At 37.5% G+C, this 23,488-nt stretch overlaps 1 protein-coding gene across 3 annotated transcripts in view; it reads left to right on the top strand.

Annotated features, from left to right (window-relative positions):
- rars1 (arginyl-tRNA synthetase 1) overlaps nt 1-23,488 on the top strand; it is a 101,954-nt gene that overhangs the window by 61,254 nt on the left and 17,212 nt on the right. For 2 of the 3 annotated variants that reach the window (XM_062433288.1, XM_062433289.1), the window contains exons 2-12: nt 6,635-6,722; nt 8,096-8,230; nt 9,986-10,174; nt 11,097-11,205; nt 12,325-12,425; nt 13,156-13,277; nt 13,775-13,895; nt 15,333-15,462; nt 17,319-17,423; nt 18,019-18,197; nt 20,242-20,351. In XM_062433288.1, the coding sequence (XP_062289272.1) occupies nt 6,678-6,722; nt 8,096-8,230; nt 9,986-10,174; nt 11,097-11,205; nt 12,325-12,425; nt 13,156-13,277; nt 13,775-13,895; nt 15,333-15,462; nt 17,319-17,423; nt 18,019-18,197; nt 20,242-20,351 (1,346 nt within the window). In that variant the 5' untranslated portion in view covers nt 6,635-6,677. Of the gene's footprint in view, nt 1-6,600; nt 6,723-8,095; nt 8,231-9,985; nt 10,175-11,096; nt 11,206-12,324; nt 12,426-13,155; nt 13,278-13,774; nt 13,896-15,332; nt 15,463-17,318; nt 17,424-18,018; nt 18,198-20,241; nt 20,352-23,488 lie in introns of those variants that run through there. The other variant, XM_062433287.1, reaches the window with a different exon arrangement.

Here is a 23,488-nt window from a genome sequence, read left to right as displayed (position 1 = left end):
ACTTCGATCTGTTGACGTGTTGCTACAGTGATTGCACGTGTAAAATACGGCGAAATGCAATTTTTTTGTCAGCTGGTTTTACTATCAGTGGCTAACGTGGCTAGAACTGGTTTTACTGACTTCTTGAACTGGAATGATTATAACTCGGGTGTGACGTCATTCCCAGCTCCGACTTGCCGAAGTAAAATTGAACGCAGCATTAAACGCGCCTGCTGTGTTACCGCCAGTGACCACAAGGTGTCGCCAAAGTGAAATCTCGTACGGATTATAACTTTAATATCTCCGCAGACATCAAACATGAAGAGAAAGCTCGTCCGCTGCATCGATTGGTTGTAAATAATCAGCACGCCGTCTTTTTCGTTTTCGGGAGCTCGCACAACATGCTACATGCTAACGGAGAGGAAAACTGGAATTGCTTTAAAAAAAACAATACAAGTATAAAAGGAAAGTTTGTTTTATTTCACATTTAATGAACTGGATCTGAAGAGCTGAAGTTGAGATTCGTCTCATTTATTTTTTAGGTCTAAAAATAAGTCGTCATGATTGTTTCTCACTAGTTACACACACACACACACACACACAAACACACACACACACACACACACACACACACACACACTTAACAAGGTGTACAAACAGCACTAACTCTCACTAACACTCAGGTAGTTGATCGGATAGTCTGCACTTTAAGAAATTTGAGGTAAAAGTTTAAAAAAGAAAGAAAGAAAGAAACTTGATGTGAGCTTTTTGCCTCTCGCTGGAATATCGTTGATTGTTGAAGCACACGATGATTGTTAAATAATAAAAAAAACAACACACAGGAAGTGAAGATTTAAATGTATTTTTCGATGATTGTTAACTTCTTATTGATTGTATAATAAAAAAAAACCCAAGATGAGAAAAACTGACCAGCAGCTGCCAGCCAATAAAAAGACAGAAGACTTCAGCCCTGCTTTGCTTCTTAAGGCTTCCTGTTCTTCACTCTGATTGGCTGGTTATGAAATTTTCACAATATGTCAGTTTTTAATTCAAGTTTCAGACCCTCCCGCCTCTGTTTCCGCTCTGTAACTGGACGTTTTGGATTCATATCCGAGTCGCTCTCATGTCTCTTTATATCTGGTCATTCTGCAGCTGGTTTAGCACGGCGGCCCAACAACACTCATCAAGTATTTAAAGCTACTTTAATTTATATTTGCTATATTAATAATAATGGATCAAGTGCAAAGGGTTGCAGAGAGTTATCAACACGACTCTGCAGCTCCACTCAGCTCCGTGATGCATTTTAAGCAGAAATAAGCTGCTTTAATTGATATTTTTCGTAATAACAATGTATGTAAAAGTGTGTAATGGGAGAGGAATCGCTCATAGTGATGATTCTACAGAGACTCTGCAGCAACTTTACGGAGCTTTATAGTTGAGTTTCAGATCATTTTTTAGCTGTCTGGTTGCAACTTTTACTGTTAAGGTTCAGTCTCAGCGCTCTCATAGCGTCATTCTTTAGTGAAAAAGCTGTAGAAAAAGATCCATTGTACACTTCCTGCTCAGCACCAAACAAACAGACACAATTAGCTGGTGAACATAGTGGAGCATTTAGCAGCTAAAGAACCAGATATTTCCCTCAGGAGTAAAAACAGAGCTAAAAGAGAGAGAATATTGGACTTTACATTCAGCAGATTGACAGAAACACGACTCCAGATGGATGAAAATGATGATCAGTAACTGCTGGCTGTGGAAATAAAAGCAACAAGTCCAATATATCAACTTGGAAGCTGTTAAAGGAGCAGTGTGTAAGATGAGTGCCATCTAGTGGCGAGGTTTGAGATTGCAACCGAATAATAACTTTATTTCTCTCTCCTGTTCCAGGCGTGTAAGAGAATCTAGTCAGCTTTTGGTTTGTCCTTTCTGGGCTACTGTAGATACAAAAGGCTCATTTTAAGGTAATGAAAGCACAGAAATTCTTATTAATGTCCAGATGATTAAACACTAATTAAAACATATATTATATTCCATTTCTGGCAAGTCTGTTCCTCTAGATGCCACTAAATTATACACACTGCACCTTTAATGCCGGTTTAAATTCTTACTTTTTTGTTGTTTCATGACACATTTAACTACACATCATACACTACTTTACAACCAATGACAAAAAGTCAATTAAATATGACAAAAAATGGGCAAAGTATTCCTTAATATTTCAAACTTTTCTCGCAGACTCAGATTTAAGGTGGAACTAAAGATGTTTTTTCAGGAAAGTTTACAGTCTTTAAAGTGGAGAGTGAATTATAAAGAATTGATTATTATGGGTCGCCGTGCTAAACGTGTATTCTGGGTTCATCGTGGCACAAACCAACCGTTCATCCTCTCGTCTTTTTCCATTCCCGCCATTTAAAATACAACAATAAACCCTTTCACTGTTGAGGCTGTGAAGCTGCTGCTGCTGTTGCTGTCATTCCAGATGTTTTCTCTCTTTAATTTACAGCTGTTTAGTTGTGTGTGTGTGTGTGTGTGTATGTTTAAAACCAACACAGGAAGTTCATCCACATCACATCACATCACTCCCCCCCAAAAAATCCTTCAACAATCTCCTAAAATGGAAAAAGACGGTCACAACACGTTCAGGTAGAAATAGGAAACACTACACTTGTTGTTGTGTTGTGAGGAACGTTCACGCTGCAGGAACTTTGAACGCTCGGCTCTGATTGGCCGCTCACGCTAATAACGTCAGTCTGAACAATCGACCGTCTGATCTGAATCGATTCATTGAAGATTAGAAACTTGATTAAAGTCGTTTTTTTATGCTGCTACAATCCCACCGCATCTTTGTCTTAATGTGATAATTAGAGCTACAACTACCAAATTATTATAGTAATTTTCTCCATCGCTTTCTCAATTAATTGATTTGTTGTTTTGTTTATAATGTCAAAAAATAGTCAAACGAAATCAGACAATTTCTTTGAGTCAAGATGGCGTCAAAATCCCCAAAAATGTCACAAAAAAAGCTTCATCAAATGTTAAATAAGTAAAAATGTTTCCAAAAAAGTTGGAAAGAAAGTTATAATTCAGTTGTTTTATTAAGAGATAAATAATAACATTTCGTTATAAGTAATAATAATTTAGCAATAAAGTAATAAACTGAAATTTCGGTTGGTTTTTGTCAGATTTAGATTTAGATTTAAAGGAATATAACCACATTTTTCATCAGTGGAAACGACCCAATAGTACAACAAAGTAAAAAAAGTTATCACAACATCAAAAACATTTTTTTTTAAACCACCAAATTTAATAAAAAGTAAATTAATTTGGCAAAAAAAGGCCATAATTTTCATCATAATCGCTGGTTGCAGCCCCGCCTGTAATCCATACCAAAGATTTAACACAAACATACATTTTTTTTAATAATATACAATATTTTTGAAGCATTTCCCTGAAAAATAATAAGGAAAATTAATGAATAAAAACAAAACATACATATAGCTGCTATGTGTTCATGTCATTTCTTCCATCCTCTGCACAATAAAGCCAAAAATACCCCCAAAATATTTGATTATTGTAAAAGAAAGGCTAATTTATACTGAAGTAACCATGTTTAGTGACTTAATTTAACTCCAGCAGATCATAAATTATCAAATATCTACAACTTTTTTTGTTGTTGTAGCTAAATAATTTTCAACGCTTCCTCAAATTTAGTTTTTTAAAGGGCCAGTCCACTAATTTCACTTCTCAAAGTCTTAGAAAATAACCATGATGTCGAGTTTGAAGATGACAGAAAGTCAACGTTAAAAACGACAATTATGGAGTTTTTTACGAGGGGATTTAAAGACGCTATCACGTTGCATTATGGGAAATGTAGTTTCCACTGTTTCTGGACTTTAACCATAGTAGACCAGAGTTTTTCACCATTTTTCTTTCATATTTTCCTTCTGCATTGGTCCTTTTTAAAGAGTTTTTCTTTCCTCTCATTCCGGTTTGGTTTTCATACTTTAAAAACAACTTTCGAGATAATTATACGTTCCAGCAACTCACTTAACGTCTCCAAAATTAGACTTTAAAGTTGCTTGTATTTTCCAGCTGACTGTTCAGACTGAGGTCACATGGTCGGAGCAGAAAAGTGTTTGATTTCATCTTATTTCCTGAACTTTTTTACACTTCCTGCAGTGTGAACGCAGCTCTGTGAACCGCCGACAGTGCCGAGAGTTTTTTTTTTTTTACTGTAGCAGGAACACTGTGAAGTTTGAAAGGAATGATGAAAGCCTTTGGAGTTACGTGAGAGAAAAAGAGAAAGAGAGAGAGAGTGTGCCTTTTTTTTTTTGGAGAGAAACATGTCAAATATTACTTTTGTGTGTGTGTGTTTGTCTTTTATGAAAAGTCCAAACCTGTCCGCCATCATCTGATCTGAGAGAAGCTGGAAATGTTTCTTTTTTTGTACATGTTTGTTTTTGTCGTTTATTTTTTGTTTTTTATTTTTTCCTCCTCTGTAGAGCGAGTAGAAGTTAAAGAAATAGGACTCTGTGTAGTCTGTGGAACCGTTCTTATCTGTCGTCATGATTGACCGAATGTTAAACCTCAAAATCAAGAAAAAAAGGCTCATTTATATATAGAAATAAATGAGTTTTTTTTAACATCTGGATGAAGGAATGTAGGTTTTTTCTACAAGGAATCACGATCATTCAGAGAATAAACCCATGCTGTTAGTCACCTATGATTATTATTTTTCATCATGTAGGTTGTGATATAATTCTTGTTTGTTTATTTGAAGTTTAAGTGCATTTTTTTCCTTGTTTGATTATTGTTTTTTCTTTTCTTCCTAATGAATCTGTATTACGACTGGTGATGAAACCTGGTAACGTGTTTTGGAGGCGGCTATGATAAACATACAGCATGTATTTATTGCACTTTGTTGATTTTTTTTTTTTGGGTGTGCTTTTCCTGTTTTTTTTTTGTTTTGTTTTTCTTCTTTTTATCGCGAGAGTCCCGAAAAGCTGTGAATTTTATTCTCAGACACTGTACTGTCGACCAGAGTTGTAAATATTTCACCAGCACAAAAACAAACAAACAAACAAACAATATGTTTTTTAGTTTCACAACAAATAAAAAAAAGTTCTTCTCTTGTATTTTCATTTCAGCGTCTTTCTTTGTGTGTAAAGCAACTTTATGATATCGATCTATCGGCAAAATAAGTGTAATCTATTACAGTTACTGATGAAAATGTTGATGATTACAAAGGAGGTTACATCTGAAGTCAGACCTTTAAGATTTTACTCAGGAGGGTTTTTTCCTCGTTTTTTAATATTTAACATGTAACTGAATACATATATTGCTGTTTTTAATTCTTTGAAATCAATATTTTGTTTTATATGTAGTAAATAAATCATGATGTGGGCTTATTAGGAGCACACATGGGCTTAAATGGAGTCACAGTACCAATTAAACTCACTTTATTCATCAAATATCTTTATTTTATATTCCAACATCTACATGAACTAATGAATACATTTTACAATGAGAGATAAATGTTGCTTTATAAGAAATGATCTCCCTTATAAATCATGTCAGTATCCATGAAAAACAGCTGGACTTAGATTCTGGTGCTTAATGGGAACATTTAACCTAACAGCTGATCTTAGAGCTTAGGAAGGAAGGAAGGAAGGAAGGTAGGAAGGATGGAAGGAAAGATGGAAGGAAGGAAGGAAGAAAGGGAGGGAGGAAGGAAGGAAGGACAGAAGGAAGGAAGGACGAAAGGAAAAAAGGAAGGAAGGAGGGACAGAAGGAAGGAAGCAAAGAAGGTAGGAAGGAAGGTAGAAAGGAAGGAAGGACAGATGGAAGGAGGGGAGGAAGGAAGGAAATAAGGAAGGACAGAAAGGAAAGAAGGAAGGACGGAAAGAGGACAGATGAAGGAAGGAAATAAGGAAGTAAGGAAGGAAAGAAAGAAAGGACAGAAGGAAGGAATGAAGAAAGGACAGATGGAAGGAAGGAAGGGAAGAAAGAAAGAAGTAAGAAAGGAAGGAAAAAAGGAAGGACAGATGGAGGGAACATTTACCCTAACAGCTGATCTTAGATCTTAGGAAGAAAGGAAGGAAGGAAGGAAGGAAGGAAGGAAGGAAGGACAGATGGAAGGAAGGAAGGACAGATGGAGGGAACATTTACCCTAACAGATGAAAACATTGGTTAGAAAATTAGAAAAGTCATCAAATGTAATAAGTTACATTACTTTGATGAAGTCATTGAAATAGTTACATTACTTATTAACTTTTAAATACAGTAACTAGTAACCTGTAATCTTCCTCACCACTAAACCTGCTGTTACCAGACTGGTCAACGGGGGGCAGCAGTCTTTTTTAAACCTCCTGAATCAAAAACCCAAAGAAGAAGAATGATAGTGACGTTTTTGCAGGACCGGAAGCATACACGTTTGTTTTTTTTTAGTTTGTTTTTTATATAAAGCTTTATTGGTTCAACAAGCATCATTTACAGAAACAATATGTTTTGAAACAGCAGTAGTAATATGAAAAAAGAAAAACAAACGCCAGGGGTTACAAACAAAACATAAACCGGAAGCAGACACGCGCAGTGGTGAAGTTCTTCCTCTCGTGTCAGCTGGTGTCATCAGCAGCCACGCTAGTCTTCATCACATCATCACACCGGTACAGAAGTTTAGTCTGAAGCTTTTAAATAGAAAGATGGGAGACTCTGTGATGGAGTATGAGACCAGACTGCAACAGCAGGTCAGTGTGTGTGTTACTGTGTGTGTGTGTGTGTGTGAGTGTGTGTGTTACTGTGTGTGTTACTGCGTATGTGTTACTGTGTGTGTAAAGTCAACATGCACCAAACTCCATTAAACAACCTATTCATTTAAAATGTTCAGCTTATAAATGATACTAACTGTTATATAAGACAACATGAAGAGTGTGAGGTGAATAGTTAGACTTAGTGCTAAAATTCGGCCATTAATATGTGCAGCTTTAATGGCTTTTATTTAAAATAATACACTTTTTATGTCGTTTTCCAACCATTCGTTCAGTAGTCAAGCAGCCTGATGATGTAATAACTTTATAATAATGTAATAAACTGTATTTCCCAATAATGGAACAATCTCTGTACCGATGATGTAATAAATTATTACATTGTTGGGTTAACCTTATTTTTTTTAGAACATAATAATGTAATAATTAACATTACTACATGTAACATTATTACATTTTTCATATTGAGTTTTGAGGGTTTTTTTATTACATTATTGGGGAATTATGTACATTTCTGCTGCTCATTAATCAACAGCTATAAATCAATGTGTTGTCACTTTCTCTTTCATTTATGCACCAACTTTACTATAAGATATAAATATATTGGTGCCATATGTTAAATTGTATTGTACAAGATGTTACACTATATATACAATCAGTGATAATAGTAAGTTAGTAGATATTTGAATGGTACAACGTATTAGGGCCGTATACAGTGCCTATAAAAAGTATTCACCCCCTTTTACTGCTTTTATAAATTGAATCAACAACAAAAAATAATTTTCAATAAAACCGTCTTTAATGTGAAAGTGAAAATGGGTTTCTACAAAGTAAGGTCAATTAATTAAAAATGTATAATGTAAAATAAGTGATTGTCATTCAAATTAAGGGAGAAATCTGAATAAATGAGTGGATAAACCCAGATGCTTCCACACAGCTGCACTGCTTAGTACAAATACACATCCATTCATGCTCTGTGTTACGTATAAAAATGCTGAGCAGGCCCAGTTCATTCAGATTTTCTGCCAAAATGATAAGAGTAAAAGATCTAACTGACTTTGAAAGAGGGTTAATTGTTGGGGTTCATTCATGGCAGGAGTCTCAGTGACTAATCTGCATTTAGATTTATGGGACAGACATCTGTAAATAGGATAACATGCATTTAAGAAGCAATTGATTGTATGTTTTTATTGCCTTTTGTTTTTAATGTTTGCATGTTTTTATTGTCCTTTCAAGTTTTATTCTTCTGGGTTTAAAGTCCGTAACATGGTCCGTAACATTTCTTATCAGGTGTCTTCCTTCATGAATGATAATGTCTGATTTCTTTTGCTTTTTTTTTTGTGGTATTTTTTCAGGAGCGGGAGATCCGAAGTCTCTCTGCAGAGATCGAGAGTCTAAAGAACCCGCAGAACGTGAACGCATCTCCACGTCTGGACGAACTGAGAGAGGAAAACTCAAAGCTGAAGTATCGTCTCAACATCCTGAAGAGGGTGAGTGACCCAACAGATTGAGGAATGATTGAAGTAGAGATTTAATTGAGATATATAGCCAAATATTCACAGTGTACTAAATAGATAATGTGTCAAAACATAACTTTAAATATTTATAACAAACAACAAGCTTTAACTGCACAAACTTGTATTAATTTAAATGATAATCAGCCTCCATTTCTTTACAGAAAAACATTAATTAAAATAAAAAATCTTACAGGTTTACAGAAATATAACAACATGGATTTATTTACTACCCATCATAAACAACGCTGAGCATTTCCTTTTCAATCATGTAAGCAATGAGAGACGTATGTAGAACCTGATAATGTAATAATTTCCCAATAATGTCATTAATAAAAAAAACCATCATAACTCAATAAATAAATGTAATAATGTTTATTACAATATGGGGAAATTATTACATTATTAGGTTCTGCAAAAATAAGGTTAACCCAATAATGTAATAATTTATTACATCATCGGCTACAAAGATTGTTACATTATTGGGAAATTCACTTTATGACATCATCAGGTTCTAATACATCATCAGGTTCTATTACATCGTCAGGTTCTATGACATCATCAGGTTCTACAGTATGACATCATCAGGTTCTATTACATCATCAGGTTCTAATACATCATCAGGTTCTATGACATCATCAGGTTCTATTACATCGTCAGGTTCTATTACATCATCAGGTTCTATGACATCATCAGGTTCTATTACATCGTCAGGTTCTATGACATCATCAGGTTCTACAGTATGACATCATCAGGTTCTAATACATCATCAGGTTCTATTACATCATCAGGTTCTATGACATCATCAGGTTCTACAGTATGACATCATCAGGTTCTAATACATCATCAGGTTCTATTACATCATCAGGTTCTAATACATCATCAGGTTCTATTACATCGTCAGGTTCTATTACATCATCAGGTTCTATGACATCATCAGGTTCTACAGTATGACATCATCAGGTTCTAATACATCATCAGGTTCTATTACATCATCAGGTTCTAATACATCATCAGGTTCTATTACATCGTCAGGTTCTATTACATCATCAGGTTCTATGACATCATCAGGTTCTACAGACGTATTGTTGGTTTTCTCTCTGAGGCCTTGGTCACACTTCTACATATTTCACACCTGACTAGATTTATCTAAATCTTTAGACTAATGGATATAATTGTGTTGTTTTCCTCCAGAGAACAGCTTGATTTCAATCTATTATCATTGATTTCAATATTGACAATTGTTTTTACAGCTGAAATCATGTATAGAAATGTCTTAAACTACCAAAATGTGCCTTTCCTGTATTTGCATGTGCCTCTTCTTCTTGTATAATCTTAATGTTTTAGTGAAGCTGATGTGTTGTGGTTCCTCAGAGTCTGCAGGTTTTTGAAATGGCAAAATAACTTGACATTTTAAGGAAAAAATACATTAACATTTCAAATTAAAACACCTGAAAAATGTTGTAACAACCAAAATATCACTTTAAAGTTTTACAGTAAAAGAAACTAAAACTCTAATTAAGCAAAACATTTATAACATTTATAACAGTCTTGGGGTGATGTGTTATCCAAATTTTAAGACTAATGTATATAATTGTGTTATGTTTGATTTCAATATTGACAATTGTTTACAGCTGAAAAAAGTATAAAACAGTCTTAAACTACCAAAATATGTCTGTCTTCTTGTATATTCCTCATGCTTAGTGAAGCTGATGTGTTGTGTCTCCTCAGAGTCTGCAGAGTGAGAGGACTCACTGCACTAAATCCATGCTGAACATCAACCAGCGGCTTCAGGAAGTTTTCGGCGACGCCATCCGTCTGTCGTATCCTGAGCTGGACAATCCTCCGCTGGCCGTCACGCCCAACCAGCAGGCCAAGTTCGGAGACTACCAGTGCAACAGCGCCATGGCGATGGCCCAGGTATGACTGCTCCGGCTTTAGATCAGATAACAATAGATAGAAAACTGCTTACATTTCATTTTCATTGTCCTTTGAGGGTAAAAAAATCAATGTTTTAACCCTCCTGTTGTCCTCGAGTCAAGGAAGGAAGGAAGGAAGAAAGAAAGATGGAAGGGAGGAAGAAGGAAGGAAGGAAAGGAGGGAGGGAGGAAGGAAGGGAAGGAAGGGAGGAAGGAAAGGAAGGAAGGACAGAGGAAAGAAGGAAGGGAAGGAAGGATGGAAGGGAGGAAGAAGAAGGAAAGGAGGAAGGGAGGAAGAAAGTAGGAAAGGAGGGAGGAAGGAAGGGAGGAAAGGAAGGAAAGGAGGGAGGGAGGCAGAAGGAAGGAAAGGAGGGAGGAAGGAAGGAAAGGAGGGAGGAAGGAAGAAGGGGAGGAGGGAAGGAAAGACGGAGGGAGGAAGGAAAGAAAGAGAGAAGGAGGGAGGAAGGAAAGAAGGAACAGTCAAAACAGACGGGGTCAATTTGACCCGGGAGGACGACACAAAGTTTAAGAAGTTTTATTTCTTTCCAGTAATAAAACAAACCTGTGCTGAGAAAGTACAGAAGTTATTATTCATTCATTACGAGGTGACATGATTTAATATCATTTTTAACAGCATTAAAAAGTTTTATGGTGAATTTGATTGAAAGTTGCAGCTGCTCTGATTGTATTTACAAGCTTTTCATTATAAAAAGTGCAATGTTTCATATTTCTTACTGTAGTGGCCGACTGCTGAATCAGCACTTTGTGTTTTTATATCATATTAAACTTGTCAGAAGTTACCATGCGCTCATTGTTAATCTGTGAGGCTCTGCGGTGCTGTGCTGAGGTTTCAGTGAGTTTAGCTGTAAATGGATGATTGCAGCTGTTCATTTAACACATGTTAAACTTTGTTGTGGTGTTAGATGCTGAAGGCGAAGGGGGTGAAAGTCAACCCGAGGGAAATCGCAGAGAAGATCATCCAGAACCTTCCAGACAACGAACTCGTCGAGAAGACTGAGATCGCTGGACCAGGTAGTTTATGGAGACTTTTATTGTGAAATGTTTGACGGCAGCATTGCAGAGATTTCCTGTCAACATTTTGTCAGTTTTCATATTTTTAACTTTCACAAATCAATGAAACATGTCATTATTTTTATGTTTTTATTGAAAAACAAGCATCAATGTAAACATTACAGTATTATGGGAATACATAAAAGCATTTTAATATAATTTAGTTCACTGTCCCATCAAAATGTAATTATATACACATAAATCAAAAATAAATTAAAGGCCTTACACACAGAAACAATCATAAAAACATTTAAAAAACTACTGCTCATAATAGATTGTATTTTTTAATGATACATTTAGCAAAATAACCCCAAATTTTAGGAAGAGAATCCACAAAAACCTGAAAAATACTGTGAAAGATAGAAAATACACAAAGGTTATTAAAAAATTGTATAAAATATTATGTTAAAACGTATCTGCATATCATCACATATCTTAATCAGTTTTTAAAATGTCATTTCTTTTCAATGATATGGCAAATTTTATTTTATCAACTTTTTTTTTCATTTCATCAACAATTTTATTACGTCAAAATAAAATGTAGTTTATATTTTATTAAATAAAACTTTGACAGAATCACTCTTGAAAAAGACAAATAATTTTGTCTCTAAAACGGCCAGATCCAAATTTGTAAAAAGAAAATAAAAGAATAGAGTTTTATATAACAGTGAAGTTTTAGTAAAAAAAAATGTCAGCAAAACATTCATTTAATTTCACGAGTTAAAGTGAAACTCCTTAACATTTTTATTAAATCAAACCCCATTTTTTGATATTAATGTTTGCTCTTTTCTTCAGCAGTGAACATTCAGTTTTAAACATTAAGTGATGACCTTTCTATAAAGTCTTTTTTTTTCATTATTAGTGGTGAAGTCTATAGCTATATCTGTCATATTAAACCACACTTGCAGTTACCACCAGTGACCACAGGTGTCATCAAATCACCCAGTGCTAAAATCTGAATATGATCACTTTAATTTATTCAGATTTGTTAGTTAATAGATGTGTTGTCCTTCCTGAAGCACCTCTAATATCATATATTTAGTCTCATTGGCTCCTGTCATGTCTGTTTTATATCTTCAGGTTTCATCAACATCCACCTGAAGAGGATGTTTGTGTCCAAACTGTTGAGCAACTTGTTGGTGAACGGAGTTCAGCCGCCACCGCTCGCCTCTAAGCAGAAGGTTCGTCACACTCGACATGACTAACAATGTTTTTAATCACTATTTAAATCATCAGTAGAGAGATTAGCTGTTTTTAGATGAAGGGTTTAATTGTTTTCTGCTGTAATTACTATTATTTACCACCAGGGGGCGTTTTTAGATCCCATTCATACAGTAGCTTTAAACTGGATAATAGTCAGAATTTTATGAAGTAGATGAAGTTTTATTTATCTCAACATAATTAAGATAAAACAATAAACAAGTAGAGATAATTAGAGGAGTCTAAAATATTCAGATTTTTTAGAGGGGAAGATGGTGAAATAAGAGTTTTGCAGGTACGAACTTTCTGTTTTTAAACTTAAACTTAGTAAATCTCAAAGTGTTGTTATTGTTATTAATGAGTGTATTCCCATCCAACTTTTTTTTTCAATGAATGCTTGGAAAAACCTGAATAGGAACAACAGAAATTTTTGGGGAAAAAGGCGTTTTTATGATTAACTAAAGTGAAAAAGTTGGTATATAGATAAAACAGAAAATGCAAAAAAGTACAATGGATTTAATGGCATTGTCTCGTTGTGTCCTCCTTCTTCTGCAAGCAACTGTTATATAAATAAATACAAATATTCACATAACAGTAGTGGATGGACACAAGCTTTAACTGGCATTTTCTTATGCAGATTTTCTGGTATTTCCTTATTTTAAATGATTATATTCATAATTACCTGGCTGTTTCTGTGTGTGTGTTGTTTAGGTGGTTGTGGATTTCTCCTCTCCCAACATCGCCAAAGAGATGCATGTGGGTCACCTGCGCTCCACCATCATCGGAGACAGCATGTGTCGGCTGTTTGAGTTTCTGGGCTACGACGTTCTCAGGTCAGTTCACACAAACTGCGTCAATGCTCAGTTATTAAAGGATGAGGTCATAGTTTTCTAGTCAGAAGCTGAAATGAACATTAAGTGTTTTTCTTGCTGTAATGATTCCGTCTTCAAATTCACTCAGTGCCATCTTAACACCTGTTGTGATGAAGCGATTTAAAAATCCAAAGCCTCAATCGGAATGCCGTTGCCGTGGCGGCGCAACAAACTTTGATGTTTTGCCACGAAGCAGAAAGTTGCTGTAACTTTAACAGACATCTTTTAATCTGCACCAAATTTCACATGATGGATGAGTCATGTCCTGAACACATCTATGCTTCAATTTTGAGTCGTAGTCATAGCGCCACCTACTGGACACAGGAAGTCAGCCTCACATGACAAGCATAATCCGATTTACGTGAAATGTACATGTGTTCTCCACATCATAAGTCCTCAAATATATAAAGTAAGACAAGTTGAGGAAGCAGCTGTAGTGACTGGTTTGTTCCTCTCAGGTTGAACCACGTGGGCGACTGGGGAACCCAGTTTGGGATGCTGATTGCTCACCTGCAGGATAAATTCCCAAACTACCAGACCGTCTCCCCGCCCATCAGTGACCTGCAGGCCTTCTACAAAGTGAGTTAAACCTCCATCTGTGTCTGTTCTCCAATGCTGCTCACAGAGATGAAAACAACTACAGGAAATGTTGATATAAGATTAATCTGACCAAATAAAAGTCACAATAATCCTCATACTGTCCTGAAATACTATTATTATTATTATCTTGAAACAGTCTAGAGAGGGGATCCGTTACTCTCATACTTTACTAGTTGGCTCAATGTTTCAGCTTTTAAGGGAAACAAGGGGAAGAAATGAGCTAAAAGAAAAGAAAAAAAAGCAAATTGCCATGATTGACATTTACAGTACATACATGATGGTTTAGTTTTAGTTCATTAGCAACTTTTCTGATCATCACTTTAATACAAAAACATTTATAGTCGCCAACTTCTTAATTAGGATGGGAAATAATCAACACATGAAGCGATAGTGAGAATAATCATTTGGTTTATAGTTTCTAACATGTTTTGTGTCTTGTTATGCTCCTTTCACTTCAAATCTTTGCAAAGAAACAGATGTGAGTGTAATAAAGCTGCAACAATGAGTCAATAGGAAATTAATTGACTATTTTAATATTCAAGTAATTGTTTTAGTGACATTTTGTTTAAGGCAAAGTGGTAAATATCACGTTGGGGAAAAATGATAGAAGACAAACTCAGAAATTTGGTGAAGAACTGAAAGAAGGTGTGATTTATTTTGACCATGAAACAACAAGAAAATCTCCCAAAAACAGAAAGAAAAGCAAGTAACTCTCAAATTAAACCTGGCTAAATAATGTTAAACCTGTAAAGTCTGAAACATCAAATAATCGCCAGAAAATTATAATTCTTTGAAACTGGTGAGTTTATTGGACCTTCTGACAGAAGGTAAGATAGAGAAAAAAGGGAGGAAGGAAAAGATAACTTTTTATAAACTGGTAAAAAATAAATATCCAGGCCTTTTAAAATTGTGTCTCACTGACAGCGTTGAAATAAAAGGCCCCCTGGTGGTTTATCTGTGTATTGCATGTATCTGATCGTATATACATCAGGTTTTTAACACTGATGATGTAGAGCTCTATAAAACTCATGGATCAGTGTTAAAGGGTTAATCTGTATCTGAAGAGTCCTCCATCGTAGTTTTACTTCATGCAAAGTTCACAGAGGGGAAAATGGTTTAAGGAGTAAAGGAACAATGAAAGAAAAACTCTGCACAGTTAATGTGAGTTATATAAAAAAAGAAATGATAATAAAATAAAAGGAGAACATTGAACGCAGCATCGTGTATCTGCACTGTAGGAATGTTTAAGCTCTTTGCAGCTGTGTATTGTTGCTGTCGTCCTCCCTCATTTATCTCCACACCTCATTAACTTCTAACATCATCCTCCCTTCTCTTATTTGCTTTATTGTCTCTACTTTCCCTCTCTCCCTCCCTCTCTCTGCCCACTTCTTCCTCCTCCTCTTCCTCTCCCATCAGGAGTCGAAGAAGCGCTTCGATGAGGAGGAGGACTTTAAGAAGCGGGCGTACCAGTGTGTCGTCAGACTGCAGAGCAAAGAGCCCGACTTCATCAAAGCCTGGAACCTCATCTGTGACGTTTCCAGGAGAGGTAGACTGCAAATGTTTCTATCTATCTCTGTGTGTGACTACGTAAAGGAATAATCCACCTTTTTTCTTTCTTCTGAGACACCACACTTTATTTCTGGTAGTTTATTAAGCAGGTGAAGGAAATGCACCATCATAGAAAAGAGTTTTTACACCATCAGTGTGTTTACATGCACTTAAATAGATTTCTCTATATACCCGGGACAATTTTAACTTAGCTTTATGGCGCTTTTCCTCTACACAGTTGTAGCAAGACTCGCCTCGACTCGGTACGGTTCCAGAACAGACCTTTTCCATTACAAAAAAAGTACCTACTCAACGTGGGCGGGGTTGTCATAGCACGGCTCCGCGAAACTGCTGCGACACAAAACACATAAACAATGGAGGACATTGAGGCAGTGGTGTACTTGCTGCTGTATGAGGCTTTTTGTCACACACAAAGCAAGAAAATTGAGCCATATGGCTGTAACAATGGTAACGCTGCTGCCGGTATTTAAAAATGCCTGGTTTGATTCTTGTGTGGGACGGCTCATGACTCTTCCAGCGACAACTACCAATCAGCGGCCAGCAGTGTGTCAACGTCACATTTTAGTACCGGCTTGGCTCGCTTGGAACCTCACCAGAGCCGGTACTAAAAAAGGACCAGGTACCAGGTACTATCCCTGATGGAGACGCAAAAAAAACCGAGGCGAGGCGAGTCGTGCTGGAACTGTGTAGTGGAAAAGCGCCATTATTTCCCCTACTGGTACTAGCCTATTATCTCAACACAATAGAGTCAAAATGGAGAAAATGAAAAGAAAACTAAAATTAAACTGATTTTATCTGCAATTCAGTTTAGTTTTAGTTAGTTTTGCTTTGTTCATTGTAGTTTTTATTTAGTTTTTCACTGTTAGTTTTAGTTTTAGTGTAACTATAATAACCCTGCAACAAGGACAAATGTCTCTTGTTTGTAGTCTTTTGTTAATCACACGTGTAACAATTAGAAACCCCGCTCACGTGTACATGGCAGATAATTCGGAGGTTCTTCAGGGGACGATCTCGCTGTGGACGCCCCGGTTTCTCTAATCCCCGACACTGATTACAGAAACCAGGTTAACAAATCTGCTTAATCCACCGTTACTTAACTGCATTTGTTAAACGCACTGATTGTGTATCAGAAAATAGACCAGAATGAATTATCGTGACCTTTTTTTGTTGTTACTATGACGACCAATCTTTCCACTGTCGCTACCTACGATTGAAATGTGTGGCTTTGGGTGTATTTTTTTTAAGGGTTTTTAACAATCTTAGTTCTTTCTTTTTACAATTTCAACCACCGAAATCCAGATGAGAGAAGCTCTGAGTTGGTTTTGTTAATATGTTATAACAGTTTACAGTAGTTTGCATGTATGTCAGGCAACATACCTGCTCCCTTATCTTTTGACTCCCTAAAATCATCCTTAGTATTGTACTGGTTTTATTTAAAGAGAGCGCTGAAAAAACTAACAAAAACACTATTTTGGGGGTTTAAAGGTTCATTTTTTTGTATTTTACATCGGTTTTTATATGAAAAAACAAAACATTTGGAAGAGAATTATAGTTGATTTTGGGGGTTTAGTGTATTATAATTATCATAATGCAGAGATTTTGTTTCCATTCATACAGAGAGCATGATAACCAACTTAAATTGTGTTAATTGCTTGATGAGGTACATTTATATCAATTAAGAAACGTCTGAAAACGCATTACAGGAACCACTCTTTTAAGCTTTTCGTGGCTGTTTGGCCTTTTCTAACTTTGTTTTTCTTGATATTAGATATTTTAATTGGGTCTTATAACAAACTATAACATGTAAATGACTGGTGACTGTTTGTGTTTCAGAGTTTCAGAAGGTTTACGACTGTCTGGACGTCCAGCTCATCGAGAGAGGAGAGTCGTACTACCAGGAGTTGATGATGGAGGTGGTGAAGGAGTTTGAGCAGAAAGGTCAGTTTGAACACCTGAAAAATTAAGTGAGTGAGAGAGTCAGAAGTATAAGAGGAAGCTGTTATTCAAATTGAAGGGAAATCGTCTCAAATTGATCTTTTATTTAAAGAAATCTAGAAAATTTCAACTATATGGAGCTTTAAGTTGTACTGATATGAAGTCCTTGTTGTCTCTGTGTGATATTTAATGTGTAATTTTGGGTTTTGTGTCTATTTGAAGCATTTTTACATCAATATTCTTACATTCCTTGAAATTGCAGCCTGCAGTTACCTGATATGACCACCAGGGGGCAATAGTGTCTCATAAATGTCTTCTTATTTCTCAACTTGATTTTATTTCTCTAATGCTTTGTGGAAGTAGGAGGGGGGGTGTCTCACTTCTTTCTTTTTACCCTCCATCCCCTCTTTTTCTGAATTTCTCTCCCTTTCTCTCTGTTTCACTCATCTCCTTTTGTCTTTTTTTTCCTCTCCAATAACTCTCCAACCTACATTATTACTGTATTTTCCCTCATTTCCAATCCTCTCTCTTTCCCCTTTCCATGTATATCATCCTCATCCATCCATCCATCCTTCCATCCATCCTTCCGTCCCCACAGGCATGCTGGAGCTGGACGAGGGTCGTAAGATCGTCTTCGCCCCGGGTCAGTCCATCCCCCTCACCATCGTCAAGTCGGACGGCGGCTACACCTACGACACGTCGGACCTCGCAGCTCTGCGCCAGCGAATCTTCAAGGAAAAAGCCGACATCATTATCTACGTTACGGACAGTGGACAGGTGGGTGGAGGAAGAGAGAGAAAAGTGAGAGAAAGATGATGGATGGATACAATGATAGAAGAATTCAGAAACAAGACACTAAGAAACCAAAGTCCTGCTCTTAACCCTCCTGTTGTCCTTGAGTCAAGCGAGGAAGAAGGAAGGAAAGGAGGGAGGAAGGGAGGAAAGGAAGGAAGAAAGGAGGGAGGGAGGAAGGAAGGGAGGAAAGGAAAGAAGGAAGGACAGCGGAAAGAAGGAAGGAGGGCGGGAGGTAGTAAGGAAAGAAGGACAGAGGAAATAAGGAAAGGAAGAGGAAAGAAAGAGAGAAGGAGGGAGGGAGGGAGGGAGGAAGGAAGGAAGGACAGAAGGAAGGAAGAAAGGGGGATGGAGGGAAGAAAGAAGGAAGGGAAGAAAGAGAGAGAAAGGGGGAAGGAAAGGAAGGACGGAGGAAAGAAGGAAGGAAGGAAAGAAAGAGAGGAGGGAGGGAGGAAGAACAGACGGAAGGAAGGAAGGAAGGAAATAAAGGAACAGTCAAAACAGACGGGACCAATTTGACCCGGGAGGACGACACGAAGGTTAAAGAAACTAAAACTTCTGATCTTTCTTTGGAAGAGGAAGTTGATTAATACCTTAATTCAGTTTTACCATGAGGGACTTAAATGTTCTCTAGTCCATGCAGGAGTTTCTGCAGCACACTGGAAGAATAAAACCTGATCGTAATAGTTTCAGGAGAGACTCAGAGAATCGTTTTCGGTAGCCTCATCAGTGTTGCTAATTCTTAAATGTTTGGGTCTGTCGAGTAAATCCAGCTCAGATCAGAAAGTCAGTTTGTAATAAATGTCGTCTAAGCGTGATTTTGAACAACTGATTTGAAGCAGATTGAGTCGGAGGTCCAGAAAACCAACCAACGAGCCAATCGTCAGTTGAGGCACGAACCGGGTCAAAGTGTGTTTGCAGTATGTGGAGCAGAAAAGGGGCACGTAGCACTTTATCAGAAGTGAGCGGAAGGTCGTTGGTTCAATCCCCAGACTGCCAAGATAAATCTGGTCTTTGGAAAAGTGAAAAAACAGCACCTGCCAACCCCTCCTTCACACTCCCTCCTCCTTCCCCTCATTACTACCACCCAGCAAGCCCTCAGTGGAGCTGCTCAGTGGCAGCAGGTCAGACTGTGGTTGTACTGGGCAGCTTCCAGGTGTGAATGTGAAGCTTACCTGAATTATAAAGGTAAAAAAAACAGTTTTCAGGCAGTAAAGAACAGAGTTGACACTGACTACACTCGTTTTAGTCGACCCCGATCTGTTAAAATATTCCCTGAATTGACGTCTCGAGTCTGAACGCACTGTAAAAAATAAAGTCTGTGTCTTTAGATCAGGCGGGGAGTTCCTGTCCTCTGAAATGAGGCCAACGCTGAAGTAACTTAAAACTGCATTCTATCAAAAGGCCACCAGGGGGCGACCGTTTTGGTGTCAAAAGAACTTCCGTCTCTATACAAGTCAATGGAGAATTCACCAACTTCTCACTTGATTTTTAACCTCAGTAAACGTTTTCAAAATGTGTTTATGGTCTCAATCGCTAGTTTAAAGCCTTCTTCAATGCAGTATGATGTTCATTTGGGACATTTTGGCCTCCCTGATTTTATATGTGACGATAAAGCAGGGTATGCGTTAGGGCGTGGCTACGTCGTGATTGACAGGTTGATTGGTTCACAGGTTCAGGAGGGCGCCTCTTGCTCCTCCTGATGCCCATATAAGTAGAATCAGTGTTTTTATTTTACCCAGCATGCACCTGAAATTTTCAAGATGGCGCTGCTCAGATCCGATACTATTGGCCTCCGAGCAGCAGTCCACAAACCAATGGGTGACGTCACGGATGTTACGTCCATTTCTTACATACAGTCTGTGTCTTTGGCCTCATGTGGAAACTTTAAAAGGTCACTAAAGGACTTGATGTTCTCCAAAATTAACACAGACATTTGTAGATAGAGAAGATATTTGAGATGTCATTATTTGGAAAAATTAACTTTAACATGAATGTTTTGTGTGTGTGTGTTTTTTTTTACTTGCAGTCGACACACTTCCAGGTAGTGTTTGCTGCGGCTCAGATGATTGGCTGGTACAATCCCCAGGTGACCCGGGTGGAGCACGCAGGCTTTGGAGTCGTGCTGGGTGAAGACAAGTGAGTTAAAAACATACAGATGTGACTCTTTCATGACTGTCGTGTTTGTGTCAGCGTGTCTGAATAACGTCCACAGAGAGTCGACTTAAGTACTGACAACCAATTTATGGGCTATACAGACATCTAGATTCATAATAAAGCATCAAAACTGTAATAAAAACATATATAGTATAGTATAATATAGTTTGATCTTTAAAATAAGCGCACAGGAAATTGGCAAAAATAGAGAAAAGCAACAAAAACATCACATTGCAAACTGAAATATTTGGTTTCAACAGCCAAAAAAAGTAGTTTTATGTCACATTAATTCCATAGTTGTAAGATCCTCCTCCTTCCTTCCTTATTTCCTCCGTCCTTCCTTCCTTTCCTTCCTCCCTTCCTTCTTTCCTTTCCTCCCTTCCTTCCTCCCTCCTTTCCTCCCTTCCTTCTGTCCTTGCTCTCTCCTTTCCTTCCGTTCTTCCTTCCTTTCCTTCCCTCCCTTCCTTCTTTCCCTTTCTTCCTTCCTCCCTCCCTCCTTTCCTTCCCTTTTCCTCCTTTCCTTCCTTCTCCCTCCCTTCCTCTTTTCCTTTCTCCCTCCCTTCCACCTTCCTTCCTTCCTTCCTTATTTCCTCCGTCCTTCCTTCCTTTCCTTCCTCCCTTCCTTCTTTCCTTTCCTCTGTTCCTTCCTCCCTCCTTTCCTCCCTTCCTTCTTTCCTTTCCTCTGTTCCTTCCTCCCTCCTTTCCTCCCTTCCTTCCTTCCTTTCTATCCTCTTTCCTTCTTTCCTCCCTTCCTCTTTTCCTTTCTCCCTCCCTCCTACCTTCCTTCCTTCCTTATTTCCTCCTTTCCTCCCTTCCTTCCGTCCTTGCTCTCTCCCTTCCTTCCTTCCTTCCTTCCTCCCTCCTTTCCTACCTTTCTTCCTCCTTTCCTCCCTTCCTTCCTCCCCCCTTTCCTCCCTCCCTTCCTTCCTTCTTGCTTCCTTCCTTCCTTAACTCAAGGACAACAGGAGGTTTAATCAAATTTATTGATCAGTCAGATCAGCTGTTGATGCTTTCAATAATCAACATTTGGTTAACACTTTTTAATGAGGAGATCAAACAACATGTGAGGGTTAAACTTTACGTCTAAAATTCAAGTCTTAACGATTATAAAAATAGTCCGTTTGTTTTCATTTAGAGGAGCTCGACCCCGCGAGCGTTAAAGGACGGCGCGTTACAGACTAATAACAGTTTAACTCGCCTCCAAATCACTGTCATCAGAGAGGCAGCGAGCAAAGACTCAGCCGCCGCCGCCGCTCCATAATCATCTGGATGTCCTTCAGCGTATCTTTATCACCTCTGCTACATGTTTTTATTACATTTATTATCGCACATAAAAACCCAGAACTGCCACGGCCGCATTGACAAATAAGGGAGAATATATATATTTATATATATATATATACATATATATACAGCTGCTGCAGTCGGTGAGGGTTTGATCCGCCGACGCAGCGGCTGCACGACGACGCAGAGCCGTTATTACTCAGCATGAGACGAGACGGAGAAAGTAGAGCCGGAGGTAAACGAGTGTAATTAAAAGTTTGGAAGATGTTTAGCAAAAGAAGGATGTGTTGGTAATAATAACTCAGCTCCTTCCTGTTCTGGTCTTCTTCTCTTCAATCAATCAATCAATCAATCAATCAATCAATCAATCAATCTGTATTTATATAGAAGCTTTCATTCAGGTTAATAATATAGTTCAAAGTGCTTCACAGTTAATTGACAATCTGATAATAAGACAGAAAAGGAATAAAAATGAAGAATAAATAACAAAGAAAAAAGGAAAAAAAAGAAAAATATTGAAACAAATGCACGGGAGAGAAAATAAGAATTAAAAAATTTAAAATAAATAAGAGAAAAAGAAATAAATAAAAATACGAGAAAATAAGAAAAGACGTTTATTAGAAGTTAGAGTAAAAAAAACTACGTTTAAATAGATTTAAAAAGATAAAAGTTTTTTTTTTAAAGAAATAAAATAGAGATAGTTTAATAAAAGCTAGATTAAAATTAGGTTATAACAGAGATTATATTCCTCATATTCCTCCTCATAATTCCTTATTGTCATTCTCCTCTTCCCTCTTCTAAATCTTCTCCAACTCCTACATCTTCTCCTTTTTCTAATTCTCCTTCTCTTCCTCCTCATATTCCTCCTCATCCTCCCTGTCGTTCTCCTTCTCCTCTTCCTCCTTCTACGTCTCATTTTTCTAAATCTTCTTCAACTCCTACATCTCCTCCTTTTTCTAATTCTACTTCTCTTCCTCCTCCTCCACATCTTATCCAACTTTCTCCTTATCCTCTTCCTCTTTCTAATTCTTTCTCTCCTGGTTTTCCTCCTCATCCTTCTTCTAAATCTTCTCCAACTCCTACATCATCATCATCTTCTTCTTTTCTTCCTCCTCATCTTAACCAGCGTTTTTTTCATCATCCTCCTAATTCTTTCTCTCTTTCTATTCCTCCTCAAACTTCCCTTCATCCTCGTTGTCATTCTCCTTCTTCTACATCTCCTTCCTCTAAATCTTCTCCAACTCCTCTTGCTCCTCAAATTCCTTTCAACCTCTTTTCATCATCCCCCTCTACGTCTGTTTCTCCTTCCTCTCTCTCCTCTTCCTCCCTTACTTTCCTTCTCCTCCTTCTTCTTAATTAAGCACATCACTTCTTTTTTTTTAAAACTCTCTCAGCTGGGAACTTTGTGTGTATATATTTTTTACCACCATGATCCCAGTTTACGTCCCAGTTGCAGCTTTTATTCTGAAACTTTCATGTTCATATCTATAATCTCCTTCCTGTTACAGTGAGCAGTGATTACTCTGATCGGTGAGCTCGTTCTGTAGATTGAACACTTATCTGTCACGCTGTTGTTTTATCCTAATCAATCGTCCAGAGAAGAAGGAGGGAGGCAGGAAGTGGGGGGGTGAGGGGGAGGGGGGTTGACGTTGACGTTACGCTTCGCAGAGGCCATAACTAAGTGCTGCTAAACGCCCCGCGGTAACCTGAGGGGGCGTAAATTAGCCCCTGCGACGTCTGCGCTACTCCAAACTCCATTAGAAATTTATCATGGTGTTTTCATAATTGCTCATCCAGACAATAAGAGCTTAATGCAGCCACGGGGAGGAAGAGGA

This window comes from Scomber scombrus, chromosome 14, assembly GCF_963691925.1.
Source record: "Scomber scombrus chromosome 14, fScoSco1.1, whole genome shotgun sequence".
NCBI lineage: Eukaryota > Metazoa > Chordata > Actinopteri > Scombriformes > Scombridae > Scomber > Scomber scombrus.
Note: the sequence above shows the minus strand (reverse complement) of the source record. Positions and strands in the feature narration are given on the sequence as shown.